The following is a 21,516-nucleotide window of genomic DNA, read 5'->3' on the forward strand; positions in this document are numbered from 1 at the left end:
AGGATTAATCACATTGTCCAACTGAAGATAATTACACATCCCCACGAAAAAGGAAGCCTTTTTTGTAGTGATACTGTCAGTCACTCTTATCAAGTGACCTACAGTATGCTACAAGCTAGAATTTTACAATGTTAAAGAGTTATAACGGTGACACGGACGCAGTAGGAACAGAGAGGATATATTAACTTTTATTTTGTTTGGGTAGGTATCAAGTGAAGGCCAAAAAAGGATTATGAGCTAGTCATTATGCAGACAATTAAAATGCGAAATTAATAGAGCTACGCATTTCATACTAAGCAAAAAAAAAAAAAGCTGAGATAAGCTCATCTCTTGCACAAAAAGACTTCAAAAGACTTGAAAACAAACAACTTCCAATTTATGGTGGATTAAATGGTTCTGTGTGATAGCATTCACCTTGTACTTACCAATGCCATCAGGTAGGACCTGAAGTAAATTCTGAGAAACAAGCAAGTCTGTTAAAGAAGTCAGACCACTAATTTCTTCAGGAAGGCATTCCAATTTATTTTCAGAAACATCCAGACAAAGCAGGTTTTTCAGGTTTCCTACTTCCTGCGATACAAGACAAAAAATTTAAGTCATGCCCAAACACGTAACAAAGCAATTTGAAAAATGTACCAACGCAATGAAATTCCAGAAAGAAAAACAATTCTCTGTATGACCTCTAAATCGGCCATTGTTTGTATGACCTCTAAATGCCTAAAAAAAAAAAAAAAGAAATAATTACGTTCTACATATGATAAACCAACCAAGTGATTCAGTCACAGTTTCTTATTCTAACTATTAAGACTGGCTTCAGTAGTCAGACAAGGTATGCTGAGCACACCCAGGCAAGCACCAGCCAAAACTGGAGTTTTCCTCAAGTCAAGACTGCAAAGTTGTTTTTTCAGAACTCCAGATTATCAACCTCCACGTAATTAAAGTCTGCCCCTCCCAATTAACCCTAGGCAAATTAGGATTAGTTTCTCCTGGCTGATACAGCAACATGCCATGACATCTAGGGATTTAATATCTTCACATCTCTCAACTGCAACAAATGTAGAAATAGGAATTGGGAGTGTTGCTCTAGCAAGCATATTTGAACTGCCAAGTTATACTGCCATCACCTACAGTTATTAATGATTACTTAATTTATTTTTTTTTTACAATGGTAATCTGCCAATTAGCTTAGAAGTTTGACAGAGAAATACCTTTGCCTCTATTAGCCATCAGAGCACCCTCCCATTCCCCATGTACACAGACACCCCTATACACGCTCTAGAATAGTTCTCATTTTAGTCATCCAAATCATCTTTCGGAGAACAGAACGTCTGGGGCAGAAGCGTCCTCTACTTTTACATATATGAAATTTTTATACACTGACAGCCTTGATCCTAACTCACAAGATCAGTCCTTTTATTTTGGAAATGTTTGCCTCTCAAGAGGATCTTTCATTAAATGCAAACACACACCCTTTATCCTACAAGTTCATCTTTTGGACATTAAACAAAATACACAATAGTGGCCAGCTTCAATAAAAGCAGCTGCTGAAGTCACACTTGACCTTTTATGAATGATTATCAGTGTTTAACTACATCTACTTAAAAAATTATCAGGCGAAGCCAACAACAACAAAGTCAACAAAGCCAAGTAAACTGTAACTGATTTCCAAGTTACATTGTTGACAATGAGATCAATACAGCAAATAACAGCAACCTGCATGAGCAAAAGGGGAAAACAAGTTTTAACTTGGCTCTAAAGAAAAAAAGAGGTAAAAGAAACCATCGCACACGTTATTACAGTTCTTAAGAACGGGAATTTAGAGTGCTGTAAGCTTTAAATGCTAAGGCCCCTCATCCCATGACTGATGTCAGATGGGGGATTTGCCTGCATAAATCAAAATTTCTATTTATGGCAACAGTTCTGTCTTTGTACTTCTCCCAAACACTGTATTTGAATGGAAGATCATCATTGTAAAAACACAAGGACTCATCCTCAAAACTGTCAAAACGGCAACTCAGATAGATACAAAACTTCAGCCAATTAGTGGGTCCCTGATCATTGGGCCAGAACTGTAAACAGAGGATGTGTCATCCTATAAACTGAACAATGTGCCTATTAGGAAACAATTCCTTTGCCAAAATGTTTAAAAGAAAATGTCTGAAAACATATGATATGATACACAATCCCTTGCAGAAGAACTTATTAAGAGAAAATACTTACACATCCAAAACCAAACCCAGGCAAAATGGACTGCGAAAACTATGCAATTATAGATAACCTCCCTTTAGGCATGAATGAAAAGGTTTTCTTTTAAAAGCATCTTCAAAACAGTATCAGTGGAGCTCATCTTTACCTGAGGTATTTCGGCTAATTGGTTTCCATCCAACCAGAGGTCTTTGAGATTGAAAAGTGCACCAATTGTTTCTGGCTATAACAGAGAAAGTAATAATGTTAAGTAACACAGGAGCTTTAAGTAAAAACCAAACGGCCACCCCGTAATTATAGTCTGAGTAAACCAATTCCTACTCCAAGCACTATTTAGAAGCGCCACAGTTAAATGCAGCAAGCAAGGGTGACTGTAAGCATTTGGGAACTCCATCATACAAATTAATTGTTACAGCTTAAGAAGCTATCATACTTTACCTGACATGCACTAACAAATTGCATGCACACACTTAATCTACTGCAAATCCAACATTTAATTGAGTCATCTTAGGGAGATGACAGATATCTTTTGGTAGATCTATCTGCCACGCAGCCCTCGACAGTTTGCCTCAGCCCTTTCCCAAAGATTCCTGCTCTCACCCTGGAAATAGCTGAGCTTTCATCTGTGCTCAGCCCATCCAGCTCCCCACAGAAGCCCGTGTCTTCATTGTAACTGCAAGTGCAGACAAGAGTTTCTGCCCTTCCGCTCCTTTCTCTTTCCATAGAAAAACTCTGTGCATTGCTTCTGTTTTCCAGAGATCAGCTGCAGTTTTTTGGGTGAAGTAATATTGTACTGAACAAGACCAAGCAGACAGGGGAAGCACCAACTCGCTACCAAAATTAATCTGTACAGATAAAAACTCTCCCTCCATACATTTTTTCCTCCTTCAATTTTGGACATCCTACGACCTACTTAATCTAAACGACACGTAAAACAAGACCAACATGCACTTTCAGTGGCATGTTCTCTTACCAAGTGATAAAGTTCATTGTTTCCTAAATCAAGTTGTTCTAGTCGCTGCAGCTGGGCAAGTGATCTGTGAGATGAGATAAGCCAAAACAAAACCACATCAGACTAAACCAACAGAAACCCCATGTATTTAAATGAGCTCATTTTACTGAAACTCGTATTTCAAATTACAATGTATTGTAGACAGACGGTTATTTTCCTGCACATAGGCTATTTGCAGAAATATCTTACTGAAAAAATGATCTGGGTTGTCAGTATAACTGTATGCCCTTGAAACTTAAAACTTAGTATAGGCAATCAAATCATTATTCTTTATTTTAACCATCCGTCCCTCAGGGTGAACAATGCCATATAGTTTAGTAGAATTGGTTAGGTTTATTTTTAGAGGAAATTTACACAACTGTATAAAAATTCCCCACAGTGATCAAACGTTAACAGCATGACTCAAGACTCAATAAATCCATCATTTTTCTTCTCAAGATGATCTATCCATTTCTGAAGTATTTCATGTTGGATTTGAGGATGCAAACAGAGGGAAGCCCAAATGGATGTAAAAGAAGTTCTCTATACATGAACGGACATGGAAGACCATCCTTCTTCAAAAGCAGTCTGTTGTAGAGTTCTTGCTTACCTTCCCCAAAGGAAATAGCACGAAAGCCAGTGACACTCGTCAGCTACATTACTGACAGTCCGAATTTTCCAGGAGCAATAAAATTGTCAACATTTGTGATAGCTTCATTCTGACATCGCATGGCAAACCCCAGATACTAATTCCTATCTTCTGACCACTGACATTTAAAGTGCCTTGTGGCTCACAGCTATAAACAGCTGCAGCCGAGGTACTGGGCAATTGACAAGAAAAAAAGGACCCCAAAGCAACTGGGGAACAGATTCTGATTAAAATAGGTTAAATCTTTTACAGTATCTATTAGATTATCTAAACAAGAAGAATAAGAGTCACCAAGACTCTTGCAAGAAGCAGCCAGGTAGGGAAAGGAAGGAAACTCCTTCACTAGCGAAAGAAGAGGCTTCTTCCAGGCAGCCAAAAAAGGATCCCCAAACTGTAAGATACACAGTTAATCTTACAAAAGACCACCGATTCCTCTGATGCAGACAGTGTAGAGACATCTAGATACGTTCTCCCCCCCACAAAAAAGCCACCGTGGGTGGAGTCAGACTTCAGACATCAGCAAGCCTAGTTTGTCACCGAGGCTTCGATCTCCAGGTTTTGGAAGCTTTTCGTTCCTGAGCCCCCAACATGAATGCTGATTTAAATACTCTGAAGTTCTAGAGTTGAAATCTCCGAGACTCTATTACCCTGCTTTCCCTATTATCCTACTTTCATGGCATTTCAGCATGAGAACAACCCAAACCACCCCTCCCGCTGCCAATGCCCTCATTCAATGTGTGCAGGAAGAAACATTTGGTGCTGCTGTGTTTTATAGTTACGTAGAGCAAAAGCAATGGACACAGACTGCAGGCTCCTCCTGTAAGCCAAGTACAATTAGAAGTAATGGATATAACTAGGTGTTGCTAAAACAAAGCTGTACCTCATAAATGTTGTCAACAGCACCAAGTATTTTTTCCTAGCTGTCATTCAGTTTCATATGTTAACACATCTTAAGAATAAGAACATTTTATGTTAATATAATCAAACACATTAAACGTCACTTACTCTGGTAAATATGTCAGCAAATTTTCTCTAAGTTCCAGTGAAGCCAGGTTATAAAGACTAAAAAAAAAAAAAAAAAACAAACAACCACATTTTAATGCAATCTTACTTTATTTTCCACGTTTTCAGGAGAGGTGTGTGCTTACACAGTTTAAAACAAAATTTTAAAATTGCTGTGAGTTGATTTTTTTTGTTGTTTTGATTCAATCAGACCATCATGTGAAAGGCAGCATACGAAGACTGGAAGTTTTTGCTTGTTTCTCCATAAACTGAAAGTAGTTAACACTGAAGCTAGAAAGTAAAGAGAAAAAACACAAATTTCTATTTGTTAAAAGGCCATAATGGCAAGTTACTGAAGAGAGCATAGTTGTATGAATTGCATTTACTTACTCGCTTTCAGAATCTGGCGTGGGCTACCAAAGTTACAGAGCATCAGGTAAAACCATCACCGCTCTAACGACGGCATGCTCATTACTGTAAGTGACATTACGCTTCTAAGCGGCTCACTTACTCCATATCCCAGGCTTTTACTAACATCACCATAGCAACATTCAGATTTTTTTTCAGGGGTTTATTTATGACTAAATGGAACACAAGGAGTCAGACATTATCCCAACACTATAATCTGCTCTAATCCTCCAGCATCCCAGGGAAAAATAAAAATCAAATATGGTGACTGCAAGTAAGTAGATCCCTGCAACAGAATATGTTCTGTCCTGGGGTGCAGGGGAGGGGGACAGAGTGCTAGGCCTTAAACAAAATCTAGATTAAAAAAGGAATTCTACTAAATTTGAAATGCATGTTAAATCTAAACCCAAAATTTTTTTGTACATACACCTTAGGAAAAAAACCAACAAGCTCGTGTACTCAGACCACTTAAAATTGGAATATTTGTTTTCACTTCAAACAACACACACATACTGAATTACAGGATCATTAGTTATCCCCAGTAAAAAAGCAGCTGATAACCTGAATAAAACTAAAGAATAACCTTCATATTGCAACTCCGATACAGCTATCCTAAGTAGGGAAAGCAACATAACTGACGTAATGAACTATTAAAGGGAAAAGATTTTTCACGGATTGACTTTGGATGGTATCTAAAAGATATATCCTTATTTCAAGCAATGATTTCATACTGCACTCAAAACAGTGAATTAAATCTCACAGGAGCTTTATTATGGTCTGAATAGTACTCCCCAGCTTTTGAAACAAGCACATTTTACCCAATGGGTTCTGCATTCCTTCAGAAGACACAGCATATAGCACATAGGTGAAGATATTTTAATAGAAGCCTATTACAAATTCAATTAAAAGATAAGTGAGAATAATTCAGCTCCTGCCACTCAAAATCATTTGACAGAAATGAGGTAGTAAGGAAGCCTTCATTCCAACGACACAAGAGAAAACTCTCACATAACAATTTCAACACTATAAAACACATGTCAAGGTGGGATGTGGTATCCGACATCCTCACGTAAACCAAACCAGTGGAGGTGGGGAGGGAAGAGGTGATGGAGAACCGTTGCTCCCTGAGAGAAACGTGAGTCTGCTCTTACTCACATTTCCGCCCACAGACTGCCATTACATTTTTGTTTACAGGTTTTCCAGAAACCTATTCCAATCTTCCTTCGAATTTCGCACTTTCTCTTCAGGCTTATATTAGGTGAGGCCCATGATTCACTTTTATCAAGAGAATACAAAAGGATGCGCACACCGCCAAGCTGCCTTGCAATCTTGTGTTTACAGATCACCCCGCATCTACTTATCTCCCTCCCCATCATGTTGAAGTGTCAATGAGTAAAATGGTGCAATCTCTTAATTTCTCTTCTTACATCAGACACCACTTTGGCTGTGGTTAAAAAGAAATCTTTGTCAGCAGAACCACGTTCAACAGCAAGAACTTGGGAACCACCATCTTAACCAGCCTCATCATATCACTAAACTGGGGCAGGCCAGCGAACCAGCTCAGGAAATTGATTCTGCTTAAAACTAACCCAGCAAAAAAGAATAGCACAGATCCCTAATCCAACATAGAATAAATCCCCTTAAACACCTGGGCCAGTACAACTGTCAAGGTGGTGCAAGGAAGGTATCTGGACTGCCCAAGCCAGAAGCACCATGAGGACTTCCTGGGTAGCCGTGCCCTCATGGGAACCCACCAACAGCCAGCTCTGCATCCAACCGCATACCCTACATCTCGGACACCAACAGTGGCCGATCGCAGTCCCAGGCTAGGTTCTCTTCTTATGGGAGCCAACTACCTATGGGATTACATTTTCATCCCTAATGATGCAGCTTTCTGCAGGAGAAATGCTTTACTCTACAGCTCTTCTCATCCACAGCACGCTCACAACTATAACTCTACCCTGGAACAAAATCAAAGGTGCTGCCCTCCACCCCTTTAATCTAGCCTTTCTACTTCTTCCAAGGTCTTGAGTCCAAACCCAATGTAAGGGGACCCCAACGGGCAAAATGAAGCTTCCCACCAAGTAACGTAAAATAGAGACTAAGTCTATGAAGTTTATACCAGCAAAGCTGCCCCATTAGACTGAAGTGTTGTTTAAAGTGGATCCACCTGAAAGAGAGGAAATTTTTGACTCATTACTCTTAAGTTTTGACTAGTTGCAGAAGCGGCTCCCAGTAAACCTACGTGCTACAATTTAAAATGGGAAAATGTGACAGTTATCATATAAAATAGCATCATATAAAAGGCATGCTGATGTACTGAAGCACCAATCTCTGACACATTACAGAGATATAGCTCCTCCTTAAATTTACTAAAAGGTCCTTAGCACATGGTATGTTCACTAACATTTTTCTGTTTTTAAGGTATGTTAAGAAACAGGATTTTTAGTCATTTGTAAGAAAAATCCAAAATTTCTTGCTATTTTTCAAATACGTTTTCTGATTTATAACATCTTTAACTAGATCAGGTTGCTCAGATTGCTTCATCATGTGTACTAGAAGATGGAAAGAATGTGAGATCAAGAATTGAGAACAAAACTAATAGCAACAAAGTAGTCTGTAAATGCTGGAAGTGTCTTTCCTGAGCATTCCTGCCAGGATTTGAGAGAGAAACTCACGATCCAACATAGTCTACAGATAGGGAATACCACAAATACTCCTTCAAGTCAACCGCAGCGGTCTCCTCCAAAATAAAGGTAAGACTAGAACCAGCCACTAAGATTGGAACCAAAGGATGTTGTTGCTGTTCTTCCAAAGCAAGTCAGTTTTTCTTTGGATTAATTACAAAGGGATTATTAGTAGTACAAAATAACCATTTCAAAAGCAGACGACTCTCTGGACAACAGCAACTCACTGCAACAGGTAAAACAACATCAACTGCAGTTAAAAAAAAAAAAAAAGACAGAGAGACATGTTCGCTAGTTACCTTGGATGAAATTACATTTTATTTTCAGCGTACCACATGCATTAAATATACTCTGTCTTGTAAAGTTATAAAATACAAAACTGAGATGAGTTATCCTAGCGCTTTAACTTCATCAGGGAAAGCTGCATCATTCCGCTATTCCAGGCACAGAAAGTCAGCTTTAAGGGTGACAATGGACAACACCATATATCCCATTTTTATTCCTGTCCTGTTTTTATCCCAGTCGCTGCAACAGGACAGGGAGCACCCAAGTCCTTGAGGTACACCAGCAAAGGCTTCTAAGGAAAGCACTGGGAAGTACAGTAAGATAAATGCTATTTTCTTGTGAACGTGAAGTTAAAAATACAAAGGTGGAGAGAGAAATGTAGAAAAAGCTAGCAGAAAATGAAGATAAATTATAAAAGGACTAATATAAAAACTAAAGGTATTTAGTCAATAAGAACTGGACAACAGCCTTCTCTTACTTGAGTAATACAAGTCACACATTTTGACCTTATGTCAGGAGGACCATACAGCTGAGCATGCAGGACAAGAAGTCAGGCTTTTGGAAACAAGGAAGCAAAGATGGAAGAGATGAAGATCTAAAGCACATGCAGAAATGCATGGCCCCATCTGTACCCTTTCCAGCAAGTTTCATCTGGTTAGGGGAATGTAAAATCCCAAATGTAGTCTTTCCTCACATTTGTACAGACTGCAAAAAGAAGGGAATGACAGGAGTATGGGCATGGTCCCCATATTTATACAGAACAAGGGAGGGTCCTACACAATAAGGATGGCTAGCTAAGGTGAGAAGACAGTACAGATCCTGAATTTGGTCTGGTATTACATTTTTTATGCAGCAGTAGCAATGGCTACAGAACACAGTCTAAGGATGCAGCATACAGAAATGAGATTTGAAGTCCACATTCTGGCTATTTCCACCAGTTCCAAAGGACTTCGTTTCGCTGGGTCAGCATCTGAAGATCACTGTTACTTTGATAATGCCTACCTCTGCATCTCTACAAAGCATGTATACTTTGAAACATTCATCATGACACTGGACTGGGAAGGGAGGGAGTTTAAACCAGGCAGCTCATTTTCCTTTTTGTGCAGAAAAGGAACATGCCGGTTTTTTTTTCTATTAAGGGTCTTCCAAGAGATGAGAAGGTAACTGTGGTACTCTGACAGCAGCACACAAAATGCATGAAACTCGCCATATTTAAATATATTACATCCCATCACCACTGCCCAAATAAAACTACAAGTAACATGTATGACCCTACCCCAGGACACAGCAGTTAGATGACCAGTCACTCATCTGACAGGATCCTATTAAGCTACTCCCATCCCATAAAGCTTCTAGCTACATACCAACAATTCATTGAGAACCTGATGTTTAGCAGCATTTTCCCCCAAGGAAATGACAAGGTTAATCAGTCACTAGCCAGCTCTCAAAATGCCACTTACTCAGACCATAAGTATTTGAAGGTACAGCATGTTCCTTTGGGACAGGGTCCTGTTCCAAGTTACTCCCAAAAGAAGCCTCTTTATTTCACCCTCTCTTCATTGACTGTATCATTGACTGTATCATTGACTGCAGAAAGAGCCTGAAAACATCAGTCTCCAAACTCCCAACTCCTACACCAGTCAAATCCTGGGCTGCATCAAAAGAAGCGTGGCCAGCAGATCCAGAGAGGTGATTCTGCCCCTCTAGTCCACCCTGGTGAGACCCCACCTGGAGTACTGCGTCCAGCTCTGGAGCCCTCAGCATAGGAAAGACATGGACCTGTTGGAGCAGGTCCAGAGGAGGGCCATGAAGATGATTCAAAGGGCTGGAGCACCTCTGCTATGAGGACAGGCTGAGAGAGTTGGGGTTGTTCAGCCTCGCGAAGGTTCCAGGGAGACCTTATAGCAGCCTTTCAAAATATAAAGGGGGCTTATAAGAAGGATGGAGAGAGACTTTTTACCAGGGCCTGTAGTGACAGGACAGGGGGCAATGGTTTTAAATTGAAGGAGGGTAGGTTTAGGTTGGGTATAAGGAAGATATTTTTTATAGCGTGGGTGGTGAGACACTGAAACAGGTTGCCCAGGGAAGCTGTGGATGCCCCAACCCTGTAAGTGTTCAAGGTCAGGCTGGATGGTGCTTTGAGCAATGGGATCTAATGAAAGATGTCTCTGTCCACAACTGGAGGGTTGGATTAGATATCTTCGAAGGTCCCTTCCAACCCAAACCATTCTATGATTCTATGAAATTAGGTGCTTAAACTTGAGTGGTTTCAAGAACTTCTGTAAGACGCACCCCTTTCCAGAATTAATTACCACTTCAGTTCTTCCCCGTGTCTGCCTTATTTCACCCACACACCATTACTATACCTGCCAGCACCATATCCTTCCTCGGTGTCTGAAGAACCAGCTCCATGTGGATTTTTTTGGTGTAATGACACTTCCAATACAACAAAAGCAACAGTAGCCTCATATGGAAGGATTATGCTTCTTGAATTTCCTAGGACTGCATTAACATATAACCATGTAGTTCGTGGTCTATACAGTCCTAGTATGCATTTTGTCCTCATTTTTAAAACGTTCAACATTAAATGCTTATTTTTCTTCTAACTACTGCATAATGCTGGCATACAACTAGACAAAGTTACCATGAAAGAACCTTAAAATTCATATCCATTATATGATAACCTACAAATAGTACAGAATTGCAGCCAGTTTCTTTTTTTTAAGATTATTTCTCCCAAAACTCTAGCTTAAGCTTAAAGCATTTATATTTTTTCAAACGTCAGCTTTAACCAGCCTCCTCCCCCTTTGTTTGGTTACACTTTGGTTATGAAAACCTGTTTTACAGTGTGAATGATAAAGAGCAGCACTAATGAATTTTTGTAAAATTAATCTGATAGAATTTAAAGAGAGAGACCTTAAGCCCACACCATCCAACAGGGGAGAGCAATTTTTTGCAAATTCTTAGCTACTGAATCTCAGAAATTCTCACATGAGCCAGAAATTACAGGAAGTATTAATTTCCTAAATAACTGCACTTATCCATTTCAAAGCAAACTATCTTCACACATGTGAAGTCCTATAGTTTTACCTTGGAATGCAAGGGATGCTGTTAAAACAACTGCAAAGCAAGGTAACTAGATTTAGTTTTGATGAAACTGTTATTATGTCTCACCACTATTGTTAAAGGCCATTCTTCTGGAAGCCATCTCCGAGAGCATTCCCCCTTCTCCTTTTTGGAGGCAAAGCAACTTGAGGTATCTTGCGTCTAAATTAAACACGACTCTTTCCTCTCAAGTTTAGGTCTATAGTGTGCAAAGGAAAAGCACATGGGTCTTTCCTTAGCAGTCCACTTCTGGAGCTTGACAAGCAGGACAGTACTTGAGTAAGAGCAATTCCAGTAAGAAAATCTGAAAGTAAGGATTATGTTCCTCATACTTGCAATTTTCTACAGAGCTGGGAAGAGTGAATACAAATTATGGGGGGAAAACACTCTTTCCTTGGAAGACTGATTTTAAATAGGCACAAAAGAAAGTGAAGTTGATAATTTTGTCATCCTAGACTTAAAGGACAAAGACATTGAAAGCCAGAGGAAGAGCACTTGCATAGTTATTTACTTGAATTGAACTGTCAATACCATTAATTGGCTGGTAAAAAGCTACAGATCTTCCACAAGTGATAACAGAAGGATAAAAAACATTAGTATCTTATCAGCCACTAACTGGAGGAAAGACTGAACAGACGGCCAGTAGTACAAGTCACATCCAAATTTTAAAAACAAAGGAAAGTTCTACAGTTTATGGCCAAGGAATTCCCTAAATATGTGACAGAGGTAGTCCAAGCTGCTAATTAAGACTAGTTTTCTAAATAAGCTTGGTTTTCAAGTTGCTGAGATCAGTTCTACTCTCTCTCTCCCCCACACAGCAACAAGCATGGTCCAAAAAAACAGACAGGAACGCTGAACTCCCTATGACCTTCAAAAGGCATCATTAAGAAGAAGAGAGAGAGATTCATAATTACGGCTCAGCCTGTTCACTTCTGAATGCTTTAACTGAACATTCTCCAATTTGCTTATCAAGATCACTGAAACAGGTTGGAGAGGCTAAGCCAATTCACTATTACAACAAGGTTTCCTTTTCAAATTTTCTTCCATTCCACTCCTGCAACGTCAATCTTTAATGACTTAAATAAAAAATGGAATTTTTTTATTTCAAAAAAAATATTGCTAAATATGTCTTAAATATTTCTTCCTTGTGTAACATACAAGATGGAACATCTCTTATTTAAAGGCCAGATTGCACCGTGTTCACTATTACATTGTAAAACAGTGTTCCTGAAATAAACTTTCAAGTTATTTAACATTCAGTTTTGGCATTTAGCAAACAGCTGTGATTAACACTGAATGCTCTACCTACTCAAACTCTGTAAGTATTACTTGCTGTACTAAATTCAGATAAGCCAGAGTGAGAGCTTTTAACACTATTTATATCAGCCTAGGCAGACCACCTACAGTCCTTCTATGTATTTGCAAGATAAGCCTTCCCAGCACTTTTGTTGTCTCAAGTAAGACACTATTTTAATCAGACATTATTATGCTAAACCTTGAAACAGAATTACATTGTCTTGTTCCACACAATTTTAAGAGCATTTTCCATTCTGTGTGATGCTACCAGATGTGTAATCTGCACTTGAGGCATCTTAGCATACACTAAGAAAAAACACAGTCAAGGACTGCCCAGGAACCCATTGTCAGAATAAGCGTGCCATTCTGATCTGCTTCTGGATCATCTGCATTGAGCTCATCATCCTTGCCTTTGAAGAACTTTTATTCTCCAACTACCCCTATTCAGATCAACATTAAAGATTCTGAGTTCAGAAGCTGCTGAGAACTTAAAAACCTTTAGAATTAAACACACATAGATTAAAAAAAAAAAAAAACACCACACTTTTTTTCTCTAACATGAAGTCTCTGGATATTTGTGGTTCCACAACTCTCGAAAAGCATGCCTATAACAAATCTTTCCACAAAGCAACGCTCCAAAGTGCAGTAACATTTGCTCTATTCTTTTCATTATGTTCACTGTCATAATGAAGTGCCTATTTCAGCATTCTGCCTGCGAGCTGCAGGCATTAAGAGGAAAATTTCTCTGCTTACCTGGTAATTCCCTTTCAGTAGTAAGGTCCACCGATTCATTCAGCTGCTTGCAGCTTGGGGTAAACCAGACTCATCAGTCATCAGTACCAGAAGAATATCCTTCCCATCTAAAGAAATTCAGCCCTCCCCACAACAAAAGTTTCTAAAGCTAAAATAAAGCTATGCTACTTTCTTGCATCACGGATTGCACAGTTCTCTGAAAAAAAGCCGGGGGGGGGGGGGGGGCGGGGAGGCTGTGAATGATGGGAATACTATGAATCATGATATTACTATCATCTACTGTTGAATCCTCAGGATTTGGAGATTGTGTCCGAGTAGGAGACCATGTGAACATTACAGAAAGGGGCAGGGGGGGAGGAGACTGCAGAGGAAAGCTTTTTTATTTGCCATGCTAGAGTTCAGGCAGGGAACTTCCAAAACACTCTACCTGCCAGTCAATAATAATCTCATACTTCAAACCTTAGTATCTAAAAAAAAAAAATAAAATAAGAGGTAATCTTTATCTTTTCCAGGCACAGACAAGACTGCTGAAAAAATGATGAAAGCTGAAAACTGGATATGAGTTCGATGTTTGGTGTGCTGATGGGCAGCAGGCCTTAAATCATGATTTAAAAGACAGTAGTGAAGCTCCACATTTTGCCTCAGCCGTTAAAGAAACTTATTAATTTTGTTGTCCCCACAGGGTTTGACAGACAATTGTCTTTTTCAAACATGCATTTCATGCTGAAAGGACTGATTTTTTGGCTTGGGCCAATTCCTTGTGAAGCACCCATCTGAGAGTCCGATGCTAGATCAAACATCGGAGACGGACATAAAAGGCCTTCCAAAGAAGGTACCTGGACTTCATTCAAGCCTAAGAACCACAAATAAATAAACAAATATATGAAGCTGACACAATCTCTCTCCTCTTCATAGACGTTAAGCCATGAGAGCACTGTATGGATCTCTAAGTTCTGAAAGCGTTGCTGGTAAAAAGCCAGCATCACGGTGGGCTGGTGGCAGGGAACTAACTCCGAAGCCAATGCTACAGAATAAACACGTGTGGACAAAGAAGGGGCTGGGGACAGACAGACACTAGATTATTCATACTACTGTAAGGTATGCCCTAGGAAGACTTTCAGACAAACACCTTGATTTACCCAAACACCCTTAAATACAAAACCTCCGATTTTTGAATTTCAGGAAAAAGCCACATCCTGTGTTTTGGGTGTTACACGAGTAAGGAAGTATTGAAAAAAAATCCTGGAAGCAAGTGGAAATTCATAAGTGCTACCCACACTGGGAGGAGCAGGTTATGCTTGCTCGTTGGGCAGCTCTACAGACACAGTCCTGCAGAATAGGCAAGTAAATTAGACTTGCTCTCATTAGACAGAGAAACGCTGTGAAAGACACTCCCACTCACAGCTTAAATTGTGTAACTTGTTTCTCTGAACGGTTCAACTAGCCAACAGGACAACTCCTGCTCCAAGCTGCACCCATCTAATTATTAGCTAAAATATCTCACATGCATTAGCATTCACTGTTTTACTCCAGATAGCAACCACACCATGAGTTAGGAGAACACAAATCACAGAGAAACACAAAAGAAAAGTAGTAGTAATATTAAGACATCTAGTCTGTTATCAAGTCCTAAAGCAGTGTGTCGCACATCTTTCTTGTATGCCCTAAAACAATACATGAGCTTAAAAGAGGAATGCTTCATCTAACACGGGAAAACTTTCAGCCCTGGATAAGCAGGTTGACGTGGTTACACAGAAGAAGAGTTGACATACACTGAACATGGCTACGCACGAGCAAGAGGAAAGCAAAAGGTTCAAGGGAGGCCTTGCCTATGCTCTTCAAACATCCATTTGGAACCCTTAAAAACACTCCTTTTGGCAACACAAAAGAAAAGAAAAATATAAAAAGTCTAAGCAGAAGAATTTTAACGGCACAGTAAACATATTATCAGCAACTCTACGTTCAGACACTGGCCTGGAACAGTGAAGCTGAGCGCTGGCATTCATCTTACACATCAGACCATGTGAAAAACGGACTGGATATCTGAGTCCACGAAGAAGCCACACTTCCACTAACGGTTCACCACAAGGCAATTCAAGTCTATTATCTGCCATTAGGAAGAACTTCTTAACTAACCTTCAGAGTATTGCTGTTTGGAAAACACTTGCCATTACTTTTTTTGCTTTCCCCATTTAAGACAGTAGGGTAAATTTGCCGTGCCACAAGATGTTTATTAGCTAGCTAAAAAAAAAAAAAGAAAAAAAAGAGATACTAAATACATAGTGATCACTGTGCTACATGAAGATGAATTAGAGATTTCAGTTGCTGTATTAGGCAGTTTCCCAGACAAGAGTATAAGAATTTAGGATGCATTTCCCTAAGTTTCCACATACTCTAGCAGCCAGAGGACTGGTGGCAAGTTTTTCCCAAAACAAGACCAACTGTAGTAGAATAAATCACCAGTATATATTTGTTTGCTCACTATTTGACAGATCTCATACAGAGCACATAGGTGCAACCTATTCCATCAAACGCCACCATGGGTTATTATCCAAAGCACATGGAAACTCCAGTAAGGCATTTGCAAACATACCCAAACACCTCTAAGAGCCTTACTTGGTCTCTACAGCCAGAAAGGCAGGATTGGCATTACTTTCTTTCTAATTCCTAGCATTCCTCAGTCCAATTTCATTCAGTATATTCATTAATGACCTGGATGATGGGACAGAGTGTATCCTCAGCAAGTTCGCTGATGATACCAAACTGGGAGGGGTGGCTGACACTCCAGAGGGCCGTGCTGCCATCCAGCGTGACCTGGACAGGCTGGAGAGCTGGGCAGAGAAGAACCTAATGAGGTTCAACAAAAGCAAGTGCAAGGTCCTCCACCTGGGGAGGAAGAATGCTAAGCACCAGTATAGGTTAGGGGTGGACCTGCTGGGAAGTAGTTCTGAGGAGAAGGATCTGGGGGTCCTGGTAGACAGTAAATTATCCATGAGCCAACAATGTGCCCTTGTTGCCAGAAAGGCCAATGGAATCCTGGGCTGCATAGGGAAGAGTGTGGCCAGTAGGTCAAAGGAGGTCATTCTCCCCCTCTACCCTGCACTGGTGAGGCCACAACTGGAGTACTGCATCCGGTTCTGGGCTCCCCAGTTCAAGAGGGACAGGGAACTGCTGGAGCGAGTCCAGTGAAGGGCAACTAAGATGATTGAGGGGCTGGAGCATCTCCCTTATGAGGAAAGGCTGAGAGAGCGGGGACTCTTTAGCCTGGAGAAGAGAAGGCTGAGGGGAGACCTTATTATGGCATACAAGTATCTAAAGGGTGGGCTGAAGGAGGATGGTGCCAGACTCTTTTCAATGGTTTCCAGCGACAGGACAAGGGGCAACGGGCACAAGTTAGAACACAGGAAGTTCCATTCAAATACATGGAAAAACTTCTTTACAGTGAGGGTGACAGAGCACTGGGACAGGCTGCCCAGGGAGGTTGTGGAGTCCCCTTCTCTGGAGATTTTCAAGACCCGCCTGGATGCAGTCCTGAGGGATGTGCTCTGGGCAATCCAGCTTTAGCAGGGGAGTTGGACTAGATGATCTCTAGAGGTCCCTTCCAACTCTGAAGTTTCTGTGATTCTGTGATTTTTTGGGTCCCAGCAAGCGCAGAGGGAAAAGAACCGAGAAGGGAATGAAGAGCTCAAGTAGGTAACCTTTGGAGAAGCCAAAGAGCATTTCACTGCTTTTACCGAACACAAGGCGGTCGGCTGCACCATCAAATTCACTTACAATAAGTGTTGAAAATTTTGTGAACTATAAAAGGAAAGCTGCATTTGTTGGTAGCCAGACTGAAAAAAATAAATCTATTACTTATAGATCTAATGCTAAAAATTTGACAAAGTTCACTCTCAGAGGTAAGTGACCCAGAAGCACTTCAGGTTGCAGTGCTAATTGGCTACAAACAAGACCTCCCAATAATTTCCAGCTCAAACCACACGGGATACCTTTCCCTCTGTCACCAAGACACTCCCCAACAGATTTAAGGAACAGTTACATTTTGTGTGGACACCCCATGAGTTTCCTTCATGTTACATTAATATTCTTCTGAGCTGAAAAGCATGCATCTTCAGCCCAAGCTTATCGTCGACTTCCCAGCTGCCATATTGCCACCTATCATGAATACCTGATAAGCCAAAGATAACAGCCCCACACATTTGTCTCTGTTTCTTTAAGCATAAATCTGACAGCAGCAACTTCTACAAATGAGATTAAAGTGTTTTTGTAAAACTCATGGAATGGTTTGGGTTGGAAGGGACCTTAAAGATCATCTAGTTCCAACCCCCCTGCCGTGGGCAGGGACACTTCCCACTAGACCAGGTTACTCAAAGCCCCATCCAGCCTGGCCTTGAACATCTCCAAAAAACAATATTCATATTTTAGGTAGCTAACCTGGGAGCACTTCCCAGTGAGGGAACTGGGATTGTTCAGCCTGGAGAAAAGGAGGCTGAGGGGAGACCTTATTGGTCTCTACAACCACCTGAAAGGAGGCTGTAGAGAGGTGGGGGTCGGTCTCTTCTCCCAAGTAACAGGCGATAGGACAAGAGGAAACAGACTCAAGTTGCACCAGGGAGGTTTAGACTGGATATTAGGAAAAATTTCTTCACTGAAAGGGTTGTCGGGCATTGGAACAGGCTGCCCAGGGAAATGGTTGGATTACCATCCCTGGAGGTGCTGACAGACATGATTTAGTGGTGGCTTTGGCAGTGTTGGGTTAACGGTTGGACTTGACGATCTTAAAGGTCCCTTCCAACCTAGACGATTCTATGATTCTATTATCAAAGAATGACTGTCAGACTTGAGTAAAAGTCTAACCCTCCAGGAGAACTCACAAAGACCACCAGGACTAACATATGGCTCTTCCAAAGCAAGTGAGAACCCCCGGTTTTTAGCTTCGATATCAGGAATCAGATACAGACTTTGAGGGAGCGGGGGTTACACTGCTGTGTTCTGCAACAGCTCACGTCCGGCTGAAATAATATCACAGCATTTCCCCAGACTGCTTAGGATCAATAATAGGCATTTTTTTACCTTTATTCTTGCACAGCTCCACATATCGACATCTTTACAATGTCCGGTATCACCATGTTAACCAAAGTTGTTTCTAGCCATTTGCTTCAAAACAAAGGCTACCACCACTCACACTACCAAACGACAGGCAGGACAAGAAAGAAGACAGAACCACCACAGCCAGTGACCTCTCAGGGAAGCCGGCAACCTTCCTCTAGCCGCTGTCTGCAAAGCAGCAGTCCACCTCATGCTTTGGGAATCGTTTCAGCTTGTCGTGTTTCTTTTGTTCATTTTCAGAATCAGGCAGGATCCCAAATTTTTTGGCCTTGGTTTTCGGTAACCGCAAAGCCTGAACAAGCCTGTTCTTAGCTGCCAGCGCTGCAAAAAGCTCCATGAAAAGTTTTGGGAACTTTTACAGAAAAGGAAGAATGTCACAAAAGTCCTGGCCCATGCAAACTTTAGGTGAGACTTCGCCATAGTCACTGGGTGCACGTTAACTGTACCTGTTAGTGCTTGCGGAAGGTTTCAAAAGACATTTTCCACTTCTGCTGCTGCTGGAGCGGTGCCAGCTGACAGCTTTCATACCCATGGGAAGTGGCTAAAGCAATGCCGGTCTGAACATGACTACATTGCAGGAGCTCTTAATAATAAGATGCATTCTGGAGGGCTCCTCTGTTTAGAAACAGTCGGGTTTTACTGTTAGGGGCTATGCTGACGCCCTGGGGAATCCATGTTAGAAGTGTTCCACTTTATGAAAGGATGTCCAAGATTAACAGACCTCTACTGATACTCATGACTCAACAGCTGAGTTTCTGTAGTTTTCTGAAGAAAGATGGAAGTGGCTTGGTGCACGGCAACTTAGAACAATAATATGGACAAGATAACCATAAAGATAGGTGCAGACTTAAAAAAAAAAAAGTAGGGGCGGGGGGCAGATAGAGGACAATCAGGTGTTGCAAAAAATTTCCAATTCTCTAAAATGGTATGTTTCCCAGCAAAAGTAACAAACTATAACTTTTCCAAGTTAAAAGCACAGATATCTTGAGTACTGTGAAGACTATTCCTGAAGCTGGAACAGCAAGGTAGACTCTTCAGTCTGGAAAAAAAGCACCTGGGGATACAGTAGAAAACTACAAAGGCATTGACAGCAGGTCAAGTGCATAGGGATCAGCTGCTCACTGCCTCTTCCAACACTAGGGATCATAGGCAAGGCAGGTAGAGTCAAGCTCAAACAAAACCAACAACGAATCAATGCAATGGGTATAGACCTGGGCAGCTATTTAGCAGGGGAGAATAAGAAAGATGTCCATGTAAGCTCAAGGAGAAACTGGACAAGTACCTGGAAGAGAGATTCATTATGGGCTACCAAGTAAACCAGTCAAAATCCAAAGCTCATGAAATCTGAACCAGAAACAGTCAGGGGATGGAAAGAAGAGTCATCAAACACATGCTTTTCTTCTTAATCCTCACTAGGCATCTACTTACTGCAACTGTAGAAGGAAGGTGGGCTAGATGAGTCTTTGATCTGAACCAGCACAGCCATTCTCACACATTCAAGTGAGGAGACAGGGAATTACCTCTTCTCCTTCATATTGGAAGAGATACCCTTCTCTCCACTAAAAGGAGAGACATTTCCCTTCTGCAAGTGTGGATGTTGATTTCAGTTGAAATTAGACGATAAACAATGTTCAATTTACTTTCCACGTGTCTCCACTTTGGAAGTCTGTCCTTGCAACCCTGCTCTACTTCACAGAGTTAACAAACATATCTTAAAAGCTTATCAAATTTAATCTTAAGAGCTGTTCCATGAGTTTTCATCTCCACAGCTCCCACTTGAGGTTTTTCAGAACCAGAGTGCTCCTATAGTTAGGAAACTTCTAATTTCCCTCCTGACCACAGCCAGCTTTTACACATCTGTTCTTGTGCCAACAATTGTCTGAGTTAAGCTGCAAGCCCTCTGACATGTTCACAATAATGGATCAATGGTCTACTACAATGAAGGAAAGCAAAAGGTCAGATCTGCATCACAAAACACCCATTTAATTTTGCACCCAGAATTCCAAATTACTCCAAATCCCAGAGAACACAGTTGAAACATACACACATGCTTCAGATTCTGCATTAGCCTGCTAATGTCAAGTGAAAATGCAAAGGGTTTTTTCTTAAACAGAACCCTCAGACTGGAAAGAATATAAAAAATAAGCACAGACCTGTAAATATCTTTATAGGTATATTACATACAATTATGCAGCAAGTCATTTACACAATAAGCATAACAATAGAGAGAAAATAAATTAAGATAGTAATAAAGTATAAAAAAAAAAAACTTACTTCCCAATGTTTTCAGGTAGTGCTTGCAGAGAGATGTCATTTACTGAAAGACACGTTAGATTCTGTAATTCAGGAAAGCTTTCGGGCAACCTATGGAGATATTAATTCAAATCAAGGACTTGCAGCAGAAGTGTTCATATTCATGTAATACATACCGGAAAAGAGAACATGTAGTAGAAAACAAGAGTCTATTTAGCAAATACTCACAGAGCGAGGCATGCCTAGAGTCCAGCATGACTCCCAGAAAATTCTAAGGATCACAGTAGGAGAAAAACCCCGTGACTTAGAGACTTTAAAGCTTCTTCTGTGTCACAGCACAGGTAACATCCCTGTCTCCTAGCTCCTCTCTTCCCTGCCCCCAGTTTGCAACTTTAAAAAGCTACAGGGCTTGAGAACATTTTAAGTATTTTAACAATTTTTTTAAAAAAATCAAACATATTAAAACTGTATTTTTTTCACTATAATTTTCCTGTGTCACCTAGATTAATTAGGTTAATTAAACAAATTATTTTTATTCAGGCTTCAGTTACATACATACTTACAGCGTGGCCATTTCATATTAGCTACCAGGCTGCTCTTCAGTTGCTGCTTTTTGAAGAAACAGCCTGTTCACCATGAAGACTGCTGTTACAGCATTTCACACTTACTGGTTCACAGCACAACAGCATGTAATCCCTCCCTTCTTACGCTATAAAATGCAGCCGTATGCAAAACACTCCCAAAGTTCCCAAAGCCTTTCGGTCCATCACCTG

The 21,516-nt window shown here is 40.6% G+C and overlaps 1 protein-coding gene across 1 annotated transcript in view; it reads right to left on the reverse strand.

Annotated features, from left to right (window-relative positions):
* Positions 1-21,516, reverse strand: part of LRRC1 (leucine rich repeat containing 1) — a 73,157-nt gene that overhangs the window by 18,092 nt on the left and 33,549 nt on the right. The window contains exons 4-8 of the mRNA XM_074581612.1: positions 20,765-20,854; positions 4,851-4,907; positions 3,179-3,242; positions 2,354-2,428; positions 426-570 (exon numbers count right to left, since the gene is read on the reverse strand). Of these exons, the coding sequence (XP_074437713.1) occupies positions 426-570; positions 2,354-2,428; positions 3,179-3,242; positions 4,851-4,907; positions 20,765-20,854 (431 nt within the window). The remainder of the gene's footprint in view (positions 1-425; positions 571-2,353; positions 2,429-3,178; positions 3,243-4,850; positions 4,908-20,764; positions 20,855-21,516) is intronic.

This window comes from Larus michahellis, chromosome 3 (assembly GCF_964199755.1).
Source record: "Larus michahellis chromosome 3, bLarMic1.1, whole genome shotgun sequence".
In the NCBI taxonomy this organism is placed as follows: domain Eukaryota; kingdom Metazoa; phylum Chordata; class Aves; order Charadriiformes; family Laridae; genus Larus; species Larus michahellis.